Source organism: Cinclus cinclus, chromosome 1, assembly GCF_963662255.1.
Source record: "Cinclus cinclus chromosome 1, bCinCin1.1, whole genome shotgun sequence".
Classification (NCBI taxonomy): domain Eukaryota; kingdom Metazoa; phylum Chordata; class Aves; order Passeriformes; family Cinclidae; genus Cinclus; species Cinclus cinclus.
Genome location: NC_085046.1, coordinates 138,874,690 through 138,890,942, shown reverse-complemented (window position 1 = coordinate 138,890,942; position 16,253 = coordinate 138,874,690). Strand labels below are relative to the sequence as shown.

Below are 16,253 nucleotides of genomic sequence, written 5' to 3'. Positions count from 1 at the left end.
CCAGTCACCTCACTGGCACCACTCAGGCACCACCTTCGGAAGGCAGAAGATGCCTGACTCAGTCACATACAACAAGCTGGTGGATGCCAGGCTGGGACTGAACCAAGCCAGCTCCATCCCACCAGCTCCTGCTTCTAGTTCTCACATAAAAGAACCAGAAAGTTCTTATAAAAAGGGTTACAACCTCCTCATCTGGGTCATTTGGTGCAGACTTTTACCAAGCACTGAGATACTCTGCAAGTGGATAGACATAACTTAGGAGCACTGATGCACACAACAGGCAGCTGGGGCTAACACACTACCAGGCTGAGTGTTAATATGCCCTGCAGCAAAAATCAGTGAGTATCTGAGGAGCCAGTTGTCCTGGACAAGGCAGGGAAGAGGCATTCTGTGCCGCTCCTTGAAGAAGTCTGACCCCCACTGCTGCTTAGCTGCTATGTTCTGAGCCTCCACTTCTGTTTTCTTCTTATGGTTCAAGCATGTCAATAGACCTCCCCTTGAATCTCTGAGCTGCAGACTATTTTCATTGCAATAATCACACATGCCTGTGGTTTCCATTCATTTGTGTCATGGCTTTAGCTCAAACACTTCCTCACAGCTTCCTGAGGCAGATATAGCCCCATCAGGCCACAGCAACAACCTGAGCTGAGCTCTGAGCCATGGGGAGGTGAACCTCCATGTGGAGGCTGTGCAAGCCCTTTCCTAAGGGGTCATGCATGGATGAGAACCTGCAGGAAGCTGCCCTCGGTCAGACTGTCCCCAGAAGGACAGAAGGACCTGGGATGAGTGACACCCGTGGGTGCCAGCTGCCTCGCAGTGCTTTCCCATGCATGGTCAGGCCCTGTTGAGGCTTGGACACTCAATCTCCCTCTCTCCACACTTGCTGCCATGCTCTGGTGTCAAAGAAAAGCTTTGAGAGTGGCACAGCAATGCTCCAGGCTTGGGGCAGCATGGCTGGAAAGCTGTCAGATGGAAAAGGGATGCTGGTCAACAGTGACTGAACATGAGCCAGTTTGTGCCCAAGAAGGCCAGTGGCATCCTGGCACCTTGCCATCCATGGCATGCTGGCCTGCATCAGAAACAGTGTGGCTAGCAGGAGCAGGGCAGGGATTGTCCCCCTGTACTCGGCACTAGTGAGACCACACCTGGAGCCCTGTGGCCAGGTCGGGGCCCCTCACTACAAGAAAGACATTGAGGAGCTGGAGCACATCCAGAGAAGGGCAATGGAACTGGGGAAGGGTCTGGAGCACAACTCGGGTGAGGAGCAGCAGATGGAGCTGGGGCTGTTTAGCCTGAGGAAAAGGAGGCTCAGGGGAGGCTTTATTGCTCACCACCACTCCCTGAGAGGAGGCTGTAGCCAGGCAGGAGTTCTAGTTAAGAAGTAACAGGATGAGAGGAAGTAGGCTCAGGTTGCACTAGCAGAGGTTTAGATTGCATAGTGGGGACAATGCCTTCACAGAAAAGGTGGTCAGGCACTGGAACAGGCTGCCCAGGGAACTGTGGAGTCACCATCCCTGGAGGTGTTTAAGAGAGACACATAGGTGTGGCACTTAGGGACATGGTTTCTGCTGGATTTGCCAGCGCTGGATAAAGAGCTGGACTTGATACCCTTGGAATCCTTTTCCATCCTAAACACGTCTATGATTTTATGTTGCCTCAGAGCTGGGCAGTGACTTCTATATTGGTCCCGTTTTTGCAATGCTTTGTCATTTTATTTAGTTTTGCGCGTTTTGTATATTTTTGTTACATTCTTATTGGCATAACGAGAAATTTCACTGCAGCACAGCTCGGCTCCTGTGCAGCCGGACAGAAACCGGGAGGTTTGTCCCAGCTCAGACCCGGCGGAGGAGCACAGCGAAGCGATTCCCCTCGGTGCCACGCCGAGCCCTTCCCGTCCGTCCGCCCGGAGCAGGGATGGAGGAGGTGGGGCGGAGTTCGGAACTGGCAGGGGATGGAGGAGGTGGGGCGGAGTTCTGAACTGGCAGGGGATGGAGGAGGTGGGGCGGAGTTCGGAGCGGGCAGGGGATGGAGGAGGTGGGGCGGAGTTCGGAGCGGGCAGGGGATGGAGGAGGTGGGGCGGAGTTCTGAACGGGCAGGGGATGGAGGAGGTGGGGCGGAGTTCTGAACTGGCAGGGGATGGAGGAGGTGGGGCGGAGTTCGGAGCGGGCAGGGGATGGAGGAGGTGGGGCGGAGTTCGGAGCGGGCAGGGGATGGAGGCCGTGGCGCCGAGTTCGGAGCGGGCCGGGGCCGCCATGCGGAGCCGCGCCGAGGTGGACGCCACGCTGCAGACGGCCAAGCTGAACCCGGCGGAGCTGCTGCCGGCCGTGCACTGCCTCAGCTTCGGCCCGCAGGCAGGCGGCGGCGAGTGCTGCCTGCTGCAGCTGGAGCCGGGGCTCTGCGCCGAGCTGGAGGCGGGCCGCAGGTACGGCGGGAGCGGGGCGGGCGGGGCGGCCGCGGGGAAACGCGGCTGAGTCCGCGCTTGGGTTCTTGTGATGCTGTTTGCGTAACTGCCCCTTAAATCCTCTAAACCTGTCTCAGTTACACTGGAAGCTTAAAAACTTTCACACTTGTAAGAAGCGTGGGGATTTGGTTTGTTTTTTTCCCGTTTTGTTTTTTATTTTTTTTTAATTTTATTTTGTTTGGTTGGTTTTTTTGTTAACGGAAAGCTTCTTGCTGTGGAGGCTTCTAAACAAAATTCAGAAGATGCTGGAACAGGCTTCCCAAAAAGTGGTCACAGCGCCAAGCCTGCCACAGTTCAGGAAGCAATTGGACAGCGCTCTGGGATCTTCAAAGTGGTACAAAATGAGAAGTCCCTCTAAAGAGGGTGGTTCTCTGAGATGTATGTTAGTAAGCCCACTCCTATGTAGTGCAATACATTATTGCATTTATTATATATATAATAAAGTATTATCTGCCAGAGGCCTGATTCATGTTGATCCCTTGGGGCACAGCTGAGCTTTGTTCATGCATGCAGGCTTTGGGAAACAAGAGGAGCAGTTTAATTAAATTGAATCCGAGCACCTAGGTTAGTCTATGTACGCTGGGAGGAACTGAATATTCCCTGTCATCATCATTATTTCTGTGCTGGGTTGTTTTTTCTTCCAGCCTAGTAATCCGTGGTGAAAAGGATGAACACGCAGTGTTGTGCAGCAAAGATAAAACTTACGACATGAAAATAGCAGATACCTCAAATATGCTGCTGTTTGTTCCTGATTGCAAAACTCCAGAGGAGCTGAATTCAGATCCAGCATCTTGTAATATTATTCATTCACAGGTATGTCATTCAGGGTTTTTGTTTGTTAGCTTTAATTCTCTGCTTTCTTATTCTCTGTGATTTCTTGTCCAGGATGCATATGTGAAACCCAGCTGGGATTCAATTGCCTAAAGACAGGCTTCTAATGGCATTTTAGATGCCCTGTGGTATTGCTTAGCTGCTATTGCAGGCTGCCGCTGGAGAAAGGACGAGTCTCCTGTAGCTTCTTTGTGTATTGACCACTTCCAGGAAGATGTCTTTGTAAATATGCTTTTTATACAGGACCATGCTATGCCTTAGGGTGTCCAAAATGGCTTTAGAGCCCTTCTTCAGGCAGCTAAACTTTCTCCATAATGTATGATTGTTATTGTTTCTGAAAAGTTAAAACCGAGGTTTATTTTCAGTGCATAGTAATTACTTGTTATAGGTATTAAAAGGTTGCAAAGAGAATATAATTTCTTAGTGTTAGCAACTGTTTTTAAAGTAAGCTATTTACAGGTTGATTTTTAGGAGTGCTTTCCCCAAAACAGGAGATTTTACCATGTCGTGTCTGAATACTATTTTTTAAATATAGAAATGTATTCAAAGGTGGCTTTCTCAATTAGCATATCAAAACATTTATCAAAGTGAATTATTTTAGAGTTCTCAATTTAAGAATTCATTGTTCTCTGCCCTTCTGAATCATAGTTAATAAAATTCTATTAAAAATAGCTAGGCAAATATTATTAGTTAATTATTTGCTGTAATGGACATAATGGTGTCATTGAGGAATAATCCTACTTCGGCATCAGTTCTTCCATGATGTCTAATGAGGTAATGTAAAAAGTTAATTCAAGCTGAAGTAGATTAATGAGAAAGTAATATTCTTCCATAATTTTTTTTTTTTGCTACGTTTAATAATTTCACTATTCCTGTGAAGTTACACATCATAGAAAAGTAATTTGCTTAGGAACTATTTAAAAAGTTTTATTTCTAAGAGCTCTTAAAATGATTTTAAAAAATGTTAGATGGTTCATTGACACTGCAAATTGTGAAACAGCAAAAGAGACCATGTGTAGGCAGTACTCTGGGGCTTCACTGCCCTTCACTTGCACTTTTGGTGCTGATCTTTGTATCACTTGCACAGCTGATACTCACAGCCAAAGCATTTGCCATTTTATTCACCTCACATAGCTCAACTCAGGTTATGAGCTTTGGAATATTAGTTAGAATAATTTCTTTCTTTTCTATGCAGAGTTTCTACTAATTATCAAATTCATCAGAAGACAACTTGGCTGGAAAAAAGCCTAGCACTTAAGTAAATGCTAATTGCCATGAAGCATGGAAGTGTATCAGGAAATTGGTGTTGAGCTGAATTTTTTGCCAGGCCAGTTATGTAATAGATTAAAATTGAGAGATTTCTGTGTATTAGAATTTGTATACAATTTCTTCTATGTATAGGTGGTTTTGCTTATAGCTGATTTAAATGGAATGTTATTTTAAAGTTTTAGTTTTGTTTTTGTTTTTTAATGGAGGACTTCTAAAATACCCCAAGTACTCTGGTAAAGCACTTAGGGTATTTTAAAGTACTGTCTAGAGGCTTTTTCATGGAAGCTGTTTTAACATGGGACTAGTGATTGGGTCAGGAGTCACTAAGATGGAGCCTATTCTGCCTCTGTGGTTCTGTTCCCATTTCTGTCAGTTTGGTAAGTAGCAAAAATGATGCTGAAAGGCCCCTAATAGTCTGTCCTCTTCAAAGAATCTTGCAGGAGGTCAAAGCTGTACCCCATTAAACACGTCATGATTACTCTTGAAAGTAAAGCTTTGGTAAGTCAGTGTTGTTGAATCAAGAACCTCCGATCTTCTTGCTGCACACTCCTCATTTGTGTGTTGACTCAGGGCAAGGAAGAGAGATGTCTTGTCAGTTGTATGCAAGTGTAGCTTTCTGTCCTTGTTAATGTCTGCTTTGCTTGATCTTAGGGCTGTGATGATTCATTAAGGTGTAAAAAGACCACAAAGTAAATCGTAAGCATGGGAAGAAGTGGGGAAGATAGACACAGGAGGGCCCTTATGGCAGTAATATCATTTACTGTTAAGACAAAAAGCAGTTTTGAGGAGAATTGTGCAGAAATATATCCCATGGTGATTTCCTGTCATTTTCAGGCAGAGTTGAGTTGTTACCTTTGTCTTATGCACTACAAACATATTTTTTATTAATCGGTAGTGGATTTATATTCTTCTGTCTGTAGTAATTTTTTTTATTTAAGACATTAAAATGATTATTTTGTCTTTAAAGAAATCACCCTATTAATAGTTTCTCATTTTTAGTGACTAGATTAACACTGCTTGCTGATAAGTTTTGGTAAGCAGCTTTGAATCCAGGTGCTACATTAAAATGTTTAAAGAGTTGCTGTTTTCTTTTGTAGATTGCTGGTTTCTCCAAGAACTATTGGGAATTAAGGAGATGTCGACCAAAACTGAAGAAACTGAGGAAGCTGTTAATGGAAGATCCATATGAAGGGCCTGACAGTCAGAAAGATCAGACCTCAACACTGTCAAAGGTAAATCAGCTGTGTAAATTGTTTCCTTGTAATTGGTGACGAGCAAATCAAAGTGAAGATACATCCTTAAGTAGAAAAATCCGTTTCCTCACATGATTCACAGTGCTTCTTTGAGTTAATTTTTTAGCCCTTCTGTTCTAAAGAAGTTGGTTGTTGTTAGCACTTCCAGTGAGTACAGATAAGCAACCTTTTTATTAGTTAAAAGAGGAAAATTAAGGACATGTAAGGAGGCTGGACATTTCCATTTTCCTATGGGAAGTTTCTTGGAGGACAACCTTCATAATCTTTTCGAAATTCCTTGACAGTTACATGACTACTAAGGTATAATACAGCCTTCCCTTCTTCTATGGGCCTGTCATATATGGGGTCAGAGCACACCCATGTGCAAGTTGCTTACCAATCAGTAATTGGTGATGACAAGGAGAAGAAGGGAGTTGAAGAGAGTAACAGGGATTATATATATGCTTTTATATTGTAAAAGAAGGGAAAGCACAAATGAAATCCTGTCCTGCTGTCTTATCATGTTTCTAGGAAATTCAATTTGGGACCTAAAGAGTAATGGGGAGACATGGATTGTGCAGCATATGATCTCAGATAAAAGGCTGATAAAAATTCTGGGATTTTGTTAGTTTGGTTGGTTTTCCTTTTGAGTTTAAAACCAAAAAGTAGTTGCTCCCAAGTATTTTATGCTGAGGCATGATTGAAGCTGAAACAACAAAACATCTGCATGTGCTTGGACGTGCAAACACAAATGTTACTTTTCTCTGGAGAGATATGATGCCTCTCTTTTCTTGGATGATTAACAGGCTGATTTCTAATTAGTTACAGAATCTTGCCCCCAGAATTGCCCACCTGTGCTGATCTAGAAGGGCAATACAGCAAAACAAGGGATGATAAAGGTTAAAGGGCTTAAATGGTCTGAAAATTATGAGCATTGTCAAAGGCTAGCAACACGAAAAAGTCACATGAAATAATATTTATTCCTAATATTGAGTATTATTAAAAAGATGGCAGAGTCTCCCAAATGTTAATGCCTAGTTTGAGGATTGATCACCATTTATTTTTGAAGGAGAATGTATTTCCTCTATGAGTTTACTGGATAACAACTAAGTATGTCTGATACATGTAGACAAGTCTTAATCTTGCCTTGTGGAACTCCTAAATGAATCTGAAAGCTCTCCTGGGGAAAACTCTTTCCTATGGGACTAATTCTCACTAAAATCCCAAACAATATATGTGTAGGAAACAATGATTTCCACTGTTTGCAATGATTTCCACTCTTTGCTTACACTTAACATTTATTGTGTGCTGGAACTAATATAGGCCACCTTTAATCTGAAAACAAATTACTTTCTTTTGGTTGTTTACTGTAAGCTAAGTCTCATGATTTTCAGGACTGATGGGAGTTTGGCCTGATGATATTTTAATATACTCTGATAGGAATAGCATGGCAGGAAGTGGAGGCCTTTCTGTATTTATTAAATGGATTTTTTACATGTGGATGTTCCAAACTTAGAGTCGGTATGTTCCATTTGTGTCCCCATAGACTGATAGACCTCAATCCAATACTTAATCCAATGTTTTTCTTTCTGATGGGAAATATTCTTGAGCTATAATCAACAGAACTTTAATGTTAGAGTTGATTAAAAAGTCTCTAATGTGAATAAAGGAATTGATGTCCTATTTCCTGTGCATTGAAGTCTGATATTTCTCCCATTTACTTCACTCCTCATGTTAACTTCTGATCCACCCCTGTCTTCACCACAGTATCCCACAGCACCTTCCCATCTCACCACATAACTGTTCTGCAGCGAAGTGTTTGTGCTGTGACTGGGTCTGTGCTGTGTCTGTGCCAATTGATTAGCAGACACCAAAACACAACATGTAACCATTGAGGTCGTGGTGGAGGAGGCTTCCCTCAGTGGAGGTAATAAGTGCAGGTTCTGACTGGTATCCAGAAGTGATAAGTGATTTTTGCTTTGCCTTTTCTTTGAATCTCCCAGATTAAAATATGTGATTTCAGGAAAGCCAGAACACATTCACTTTTCATTCTTGCTGGGATACTTCACCTACAAGGTCTGTTTGTGCTAGTGTGACATTCTGGGAGTGCAAATATACTATTACTTATGCCTGGTGCGAAGACTTTCCTGTAGTTAGACTGCCTTTTATATTGAAGAAGTCTTTGAGAGAATGTTTTAAGTTACAGGAAAAGTTTCAGAGAGTGTGGCAAACCTTAGGAAATTCAGAGTCTGGGGAGAAAAAACATCTATCTTAAGTCTTTCGTTCATTATAGCTTATAATGCATTTAGTGTGGTTGCTGAAGCAAATTAGGAGTAAGAATAACCTATTTCCTTTTTTCCCCTTCTTGCAGTATACAACAGAAGATTTGTTAAGTCTGATTCAAGCAAGTGAAGAAGAAATACTCCACCAATTGCAGGTTATAGATGCCTGCAAAATTGAAGGTATTCATGTCTAAATAAAAATATTACCTATGAGGAAAATAACCCTGCTATTTTTCCCAAAATATATATCTCCTTTTTCTAAGGCCCATTCCATATCCTTGTCTTTCAAGGTGCAAGTTACTTCAGACTTCTAAGACTTGTTTCCATAGATCCAGGTCCTCTGCTGCTATGAATCTGATTAGAGGGCTACAGCTGAGCAGGTGCTGCCAAGTCTCTCTCTTTCCAGGATAACTCTTTCTTTGCTGCTACCTCTCTCTTTTCGGGATAACTCCTTATTTGCTGCTACAAACACTGGCATCAGAGTATCCTACCCACTGCATGAATATTTTTTAGCTCTTCATGAATGAGTGGGTTCTGCTTTCTATACTTCTAGAGGCAAAAATGGCTAATTCTTAGGTAATCCTATCCTTTTCATAGTCCTTTCTTCTTCCTTGACTGGGTTTATCTCAGTGTCTTCCTACCATGTGAGGAAAGGCTTGAGCAAGTACCTCACCTTGGGACAGGTCCTACTCATCCTTTACTTGGCCGTGCCCAAACCCTCACTGGGACACAAGGTGATGGTAGTCCTGGAGTTATCTGAATTTCTGCATTTTTGTGAATTTCTCTAGACCTGAGCTGTTGCTTAGTAGGGCCAGTGCCCTACAGTTCTTCCTGAACTACTTACTTGTTTTTCCACATCCGATTCATCTTGGAATGATATTTGTAGTGTCTTTGTATCTGTGGCAGGTAAAGAATTGCTAAAGAATTACAAACGATTGAGATAATTAAGTTTCATTCTCCTTTACATTTGCTCTTATTATTTAGTTCCTATTCTCAGCTTTTAATCCCAAAAAAGACACAATGCTGCTGCATGTTGTAAAGGTGTGACCTGAATGTCCGGACTCCAGTAATGTATCTTAATGGCAATAGAGTTAAGGTGTTAATATTTTCCTCCTAACAGTGTTTTGTGGTGCTCTCTTTGGCAGGTTATTGGAGAATTCTAGACTTTGACTATGAGATGAAACTCTTGAATCATGTGACTCAACTAATAGACTCAGAGTCCTGGCCTTTGAGTAAGGTTCCTCTGTGTCCCTGCCTTGAAGAACTTGAATCTCTAGAACCCAGGTAAACAATTATTTTTAGTACTTAAAAATTGCCTGCATTCATTATTAACTATTAGAAATTTTAGTTCTTGTTAACTGTCTATTAGAATTATAGTCCTGCAAGTCTAGATTCTAGTTATCATTATGTAAATGATACATTTTCTTTGTTTCTAAAAATTCCCTTGAGTATTTTTAGACAGATAAGTTAGTAAATTGATTTTAGTGTTTATTGGTAGTATTTCCATTGATTCATAGTAGAAACATTACTTCTGAGTTGTAAATGATGGAAATAGCATGTGCATGTTGTAAATTGCTGAGCATCATGAAATACCTCTTCTGAAGCTACAGCTAGCTAAAAATGTTTGGTTTGTATCTTGCATACTAGCGGAGAGGGGGGTATGTTTTCTGGTGTAATTCAGAATTGCCATTCAAAGAAAGTCTTCAGCTTACAATATGTAGCAATTTCCATTTAATTGGCTTTTGGCTCAAAAAGACATCTGCAGTTAGGATATAATTTTAGGACATAGCTTCAGAAAAAGTGTCTATTACTCAGTAATGGATAATTAATTGCCAAATTTTTGACTTGCATCATAGGATCATTCAGACTGGTAAACAACACTAAGAACATTGTGTCCAACCATTAACCCACCACTGCCAAGTCCAATACTGAACCATGTCCCTAAATTACAGGGACATATTATTTGCTAGTTATAACTAGAAAGTGGAAGAGACCTTTGGGGTTGACAGGCTAAATTAGCTCTTGTCTGTTATTTGTCCCCTTTGGTTCCCTCTTTTACTTCTATTTTTTACCAGTTTCTTCATTCCCCCACAAAATGTCTCATCATCTATTGTCTTCATTTTTTTTTTCTCCCTTCCTGTTTCTTAATATTTGTGGTAACAGTTTCAATAGTGTCCTAGTAAACAGTATTAGAACTTGATTTCTGATTTTTCTTTTTCCAGAGAGATGATAGAACACATTCTTTTAAGCTATGGCAGGAAATATGTTGATGATGGTAAGTTTGGGAAAGCTTATGTGGTTTAACTTTGCATAAAAGAAATAGTTACTAATGAGGAAATGTAGGTTTTGTGAAGCAGGGCCCAAACAAATGAGTTTGCTACAGTGCCAGTACAAGGAGGGAGCAAACTGGGCTAGAAAGTAGTACAATTGTTAAAGGGAAGTTTCATAGGAAAAAAAGACAAAGTGTACAAGACAATTGTAAACAGAGGTGCTGGAAGTGATTTATTAGGTGTCTACAAGCCATAATTTTGTGGCTAAAGAAGGGTAAAATTTAGATGAGATCTCTTTTAGATACCCTAGATCATCTCAGGTATTTAAGCAATTAATTGTGCTATTATGAGTAGTCAATGGCAAATTCAGCTTGCCTGAAGTAGGTATCTGCCTTTGATCTCGTGAACTGCACCATAAGATCATCTGGTTGTATTGATTAGATTTCCATTGTCCATCTCACACACAGATACAATACTGTCCTACCCTAATCTCAGGCTGAATTCTTCCCCTCAGTGGCTTTCATCTCACCTTCAGCTGAAGTAGGAATTCCACTCAATCTTAAAGAACATAGGAAAGTAATTGGAGTGACAACAGTCTCTTGTCTTAATATGTTTAGGCAGTTTGCACAAGGAACAAGTCTGAGTTACAGACAGGTGGCTGAAACAATAGAAGGAGGTGTTTATATGTGATTTGGTTCAGAGAATTTTAGCCAAGTCAGTGTGAGATAAAATGAAGTCTCATCCCTTCGTAAACTCATAGGAGTGATTAAAGAAGTGAAAATTTTGTTAATTATTTAAGCAAATGCTCTAATACAAGCCATTCAGAAAAAGGAATGAGAGCTGTAGGAGAAATGGTACACTCTGAAAGGGAAAAACAAGGAGGGAAAACACAATTATTGATACAAATTAATCCTGTAGTTGGGACAGTGCTGCTGTATTCTGCATAATTGGTTCTTGAGAATGAGAAAATACCATAATTTATCCAAATTGATACCAAGTCACATTACTTCCCAAGGAAAAGAAAAAAGAGGATGCTTACTGTATAGAAGACTGGAGAAGAGAATGGAAATACAAGGCTGTACTTTTATCAAAAGGCAAGAACCCAAGATAACCTAGTTTTTGCTTCTCAACAGGGGAGGTTTTCTTTGAAATGCGTGAAGATAAAATATGCAGAGCTATAGCACAAATGCTTTTGCAAAATGCAGTTAAATTCAATCTATCAGAGTTTGAAGAAGTCTGGCAACAGAGTGTCCCTGAGGGGATGACAACAAGGCTTGATCAGCTTCAGGTAAACACATAAAGAAGTATGGATTCTTTTGTGAGTCAGCTGACTGTGTCAAATAGTAGTAACTAATTTGTGTCATATATACATTTTATCCATTATTGGGTATTGCATTGTTTCTTGTCAGCTTTTGAGTTCAAGGACACTTGATGATGTCCTCTATGAACACCAGTAGTTTGCAGCCATGATAATTCAGGTTTCTGTAACTCAAGCACATTTTACTGTTTGAAGAAAGGTTGCAGCTGTACTGTTACTACTTGTAAATGTGACTGGAACAGAAGCTGAAGCTGCTGTTGAACAGGTGGTAGTGACAGCCAGTAGAGTAGCAAACAGTATGGGAATCCTTTCACTCAAAGCAGGCAGAGGGATGTTGGAACCCAATGGATTCTTCCTTCCTTCCTTCCTTCTTGTCATAAAGGAAATCATAAATACTGCCTGTAAAACAGCGCCCTCATGATACTTCTTCACTTTGCCTCTGGTAGTGCAATTCTGGAAGACTTTGGATCTGCATAGAGCAGCTTGTATAGAATATTGTCAGAAAGAAGGAAGTTTAATTGTTTTGTTGGTACTTAACATTTCCTTTCTGATGCTGATCTACAGGGATTGGCTCTTGTGGATAAAAGTTCAAGACCAGAGACCATTTTCCTGCTAAAAGTAGAAGACTTACCTGAAGACAATCAGGAAAGATTCAACAGCTTATTTGGCATACGGGAAAAGTGGACGGAAGTGGATATTACCCCTTACATACAGTAAGGATGTATTTCTTTTTAATAAAATATAATTAGTATTATAGTCTTCCCTTTTTGCCTAGCTGGCTTCTGATGAGCTATCACTGCCTCAGTGATACTACTATACTTTGCATTTTTTAATTAATGTGGATTCCATGTGAATAGAATACCCACCTCTGGGATCTGTAGCTCTCTCTTTTTGGATTTAAATGTGTGTAAAAAGCTGATCCTACTGGGTTTAAATGAGTGATAATTCTCATTTGATTAAGGCAGACAATTCAAAGGCTGAATTTCCTGATATTTACAATGAGTCTGTATTTATAACACTAGAGCTGTAGAGCAGTAGTGCTTCCTGTACTGCATCCTTTGTTCCTTTGGTGGTTAAGATTTAGACTGCTGCACTATCTGGAATGTCCAGCTGTGATATATGTGAGCAGGTATTGATGCTAACCCAGAAGTAACTGCATCAACCCTTTATGAGTGACTCTATATTTACTGTAGTATAACTGAATAATTCAGAGCTAACTGTTTTGCTAGATTGAAAACTCTATTGAAAACTCTATTAGAGAACACTAATAATAAAAGCTCTGCCTAAACACCAAAACTCTTTTTTTCTGAAGAATGTAATGTCGATTTGCCTAGTGCTTAAATGTCAAGGTAAGTTCTAAACTTCAGGTAATTTAAAGCATTATGTTATGTTATGTTAAAGCAAACAGTTAGAGTAGTTTGGGGTGTTTTTTTTCCCTAATAACTCAATCCAGTTTATTGCTGGAGTTAGAAATATTTTACAGATTCATTTTGTGTGCGAGTATCTGTTAATTCCAATTTCATGTCCTTTATTTCCTCTTTAGAGATTTGTGTGCAGAGAAGCAGACCGTTGGTGCTCTTCTGACAAAATATGCTCGCTCCTCAATGCTGAATGGTGTTAAAGTTTTTAATTCTAGAAGACCCATCTCATAACAAGTATTGTTTGAAGAACTGAGGACACTGCATGTAGTAACAGTGAATGTTACTTGGTGCTGCCTTGTGGGGAAAAGAGTTGCCAACCATCATTATGCAGTGGAGTTTAACCAACTAGGCTACCCGAACAAGCTGTGTTTTCTGCTCAGCTAAAGACACTGTGAGGACACTTGTGGCCTCTAAGGAATGATATTCACCTCACCTTCCTTTGCCAGCCTTCTTTGCCAACCTTCCTTGGCCCAACTTCTTTTTCCTTTGTGCCTGGTTAAGCCAGGAGCCAAGCTGCTTCTTGGATATGCTTAATCTGTTTATCTGTAAGTCTGAAATGAAAATTTAAAACCTCCTGATAATAATTCAATCAATTAAATTGATTTGAATAGCAAAATGGAGATTTTAGTCTTCTGCCCGTTAGTGGCCCATTCTTAACTGTTAAAGTTTCAATGCAGTGTTCCCAGTTCGAATAGCACAGAGCTCATCAGGCTCATGAATAAATCATTCCCCACTGAGATTATACCAGTTTTGAAAGGTGGTTCTTTTTAAGGTCATGTCTATGAACACCATCAACACATGCACCTGACACTTTAATACTTGGCAGAATGGCCTTATATATATTACAAAAAAAAAAAAACTAATCACAGTGAAGTGTGAATATAAGAGACTAGTTGGATGTTGTTTTATAAATTTCCTATAAACTGTCATTAAAATGTAGCTGAGGTAAAACTAATGCTTTACAGAAGACTACTTGAGCTTTGTCAAAAAGAACCGACAAAACTTCAGAGTACAATTATTTTTTTAGAACTTTGTTATGGCAAATAACTGCACATAGGAATTGTGCCTTGAAACCTTACAGTATAATACTCTGTGTAGAGCAATGAAACAGGATGTTTTTACGATACTGCCATGAAGTGATGTGCCTGAGATAGTAATTTTGTAATCATTAAAAAGGATTGTTCGCATGTCAGTAAAACAGGATTTAATATTAGTTTTCCGATTTTAAACTTAACACTTGTATGTTTTTTGATACAAAAAGCATTTTTTCCATCAGACTTGAAATACCTTGGAACTACCTGCATTCCAGCTGTAGAGTGAGTGAGGAGAATTGAGGACAGAAACCCCTTCTAAATCAAATGTAACTCTTAAGATGCAAGGTGTGTGTACTTGGAATTTGGTACAGATTAAAAAGCTGAATAAAAGCCACTTCCTGCGCTCTGTTTATGGCTGCAAGGTCAATGCCCTGTGCTCCATATTGCTGGGGCAGGGGTGTGTGGTGTTTGACCAGCTGGGTGGAGATGTGGAATGGCTCTCTGCTGGGAAGAACTGCCCTGTTTGCTGTCTGGTTCCCACAGCTGCACTCCCCCAATAGCAGCAGAAGGTTCACTCCCAGAGATTAACAGGAAGGGAAAAGCCTTGGAAATTCCTCCAGTTGCATCACAGAAGGTTTCTTAGTCAAAATGGGCAACACAATTGATACTTTTGTATTTGTGGTTCAAGTTTGTATTTACATAGGAGATTCTTTGTAAAATAAATAAGGAATTAAGTATTTCATGAATTGATCTTTATTACAGCCGCGAGAAGAGTTTGTTAAAATTAATTGTTGTCATTCCACGTGTTCAGTCCTCCTGCTTGGCTTTGTTAGACATTCAAAATGAAACGACGCTTTCAAACTCCCAGACTAAAACAAATGCGGCCATTTATTTTAACCTGAAGTAGTTGACTGTAACGTTGCTCGGAGCAGTCTTGGTCGCGAAGGAGCTTTGTCTGGTGTCGCCTGCCCCTCCCCGTGCCGCCGCTCTCTGGCGGAGGTCGCTGCGCTCCCGCCTCGCCTTCGGTTCCGGGCGCGCGCCGCTCCCGCCGCCCCTTCCCGCTTTGGCCGCGCCTGCGCCTGCGCGGACCGCCGCGCCTGCGCACGGGGACGCGCCGCGGCCCCTCTCGGCTTTCGGGTTATTCGGGAGGGCTTTCTTTTTCCCTTTTTTTATTTTTTTTTTTCTGCCGCCGCCGGTGAGCCGCCCTTCTGTAAAAAGCGAAACTCTAAAAACCTTTCCCGCTAAAGTGACAGAGCGCAGTGAATCGGGACGTGACCTCTCACCCGCGGGGTCGGAGGTGACCGGCAAGATGGCGGCGGCTGCGGAAGGGCCACGGCGGGAGCGCTGCTGAGGGAGACCCGCGGGGCCGACCCTGCCCCGGGCCCGGCCACCGCCCGGCCCGCCCGACCCTCCGCACCTTTCCCGGCTCTCAGCCACAGAGACGGCGTAGCCACAGAGACGGCGTTGCCACAGCCGGCGCTCCCAGCAGCGCGGACCCCGGTGCCTGCCCGGCCGTCCTGGCCGCAGCCCTGCTGATTCCGTCGCTCCCGCCGCCCCTGCCCGCTGAGCTGGTTGTTTGCAGTAGTTCCCGGGAGAGGAAGCGTCTCTGGACTGGTTCCGTAGCCCCAGCGGACAGAGGGGCTGCGTTTGCGCCCATAGAAGGTTATGTACCAACAGTCCTTGGTGGTGGTGCTGTAGCGATGGTGCTCACTTGGGCTGAAGATTCCTGGCTGCTGGGGGTCACGCATCCGCTGAGGAGATGAGTGATCAAATACGACGTGACCCGGGGAAAATTCGAAGGACCCGTTGAGTGAGGAAGATGTTGATGCCAGTCTGACGGTCAGCAGTGTGTGTTTAGTGCTGCGGTTCAGGATGAATAGGAAGAAAGGAGACAAAGGATTTGAAAGCCCAAGACCCTATAAATTATAAGTATCTATTTTTTAAAAATTCCTATACTTGAAACCAGTGCTCACTGAATCAGACCACAGGCTGATTAAGAATGATTTACTTAAGAAGGTTGGAGCTGTTGCTTGTGGTGTAGCTTGCATTCAGAAAATGTGTGTTGCAGATGTATGTTTTGATGTGTAAATGGACTTACTCATGGGCAGCAGGTCTGTCAACCATTCAGTCTCACG

At 41.9% G+C, this 16,253-nt stretch overlaps 2 protein-coding genes across 2 annotated transcripts in view; both read left to right on the top strand.

Moving 5' to 3' along the window:
* Positions 1 to 2,125: 2,125 nt before the first annotated feature.
* Positions 2,126 to 14,766, top strand: DSCC1 (DNA replication and sister chromatid cohesion 1). Its single transcript, XM_062503712.1, has 9 exons — positions 2,126 to 2,422; positions 3,106 to 3,274; positions 5,659 to 5,793; positions 8,165 to 8,255; positions 9,221 to 9,359; positions 10,298 to 10,350; positions 11,479 to 11,633; positions 12,228 to 12,376; positions 13,207 to 14,766. The coding sequence occupies exons 1-9, from the start codon at positions 2,211 to 2,213 to the stop codon at positions 13,313 to 13,315; spliced, it is 1,212 nt and encodes a 403-aa protein (XP_062359696.1). The 5' UTR covers positions 2,126 to 2,210; the 3' UTR covers positions 13,316 to 14,766.
* Positions 14,767 to 15,982: 1,216 nt separating this feature from the next.
* Positions 15,983 to 16,253, top strand: part of TAF2 (TATA-box binding protein associated factor 2) — a 59,603-nt gene continuing 59,332 nt past the window's right edge. Inside the window, exon 1 of the mRNA XM_062514926.1 lies at positions 15,983 to 16,043. Within this exon, the coding sequence (XP_062370910.1) occupies positions 15,991 to 16,043 (53 nt within the window). The 5' untranslated portion in view covers positions 15,983 to 15,990. The remainder of the gene's footprint in view (positions 16,044 to 16,253) is intronic.

Coding starts and splice junctions, on each gene's coding strand:
- DSCC1 (XM_062503712.1), top strand. CDS start 2,211: ATGGAGGCCGTGGCGCCGAGTTCGGAGCGGGCCGGGGCCGCCATGCGG. Junction 2,423..3,105: donor GAGCTGGAGGCGGGCCGCAG/GTACGGCGGGAG, acceptor TTTTTCTTCCAG/CCTAGTAATCCGTGGTGAAA. Junction 5,794..8,164: donor AGACCTCAACACTGTCAAAG/GTAAATCAGCTG, acceptor CCCTTCTTGCAG/TATACAACAGAAGATTTGTT.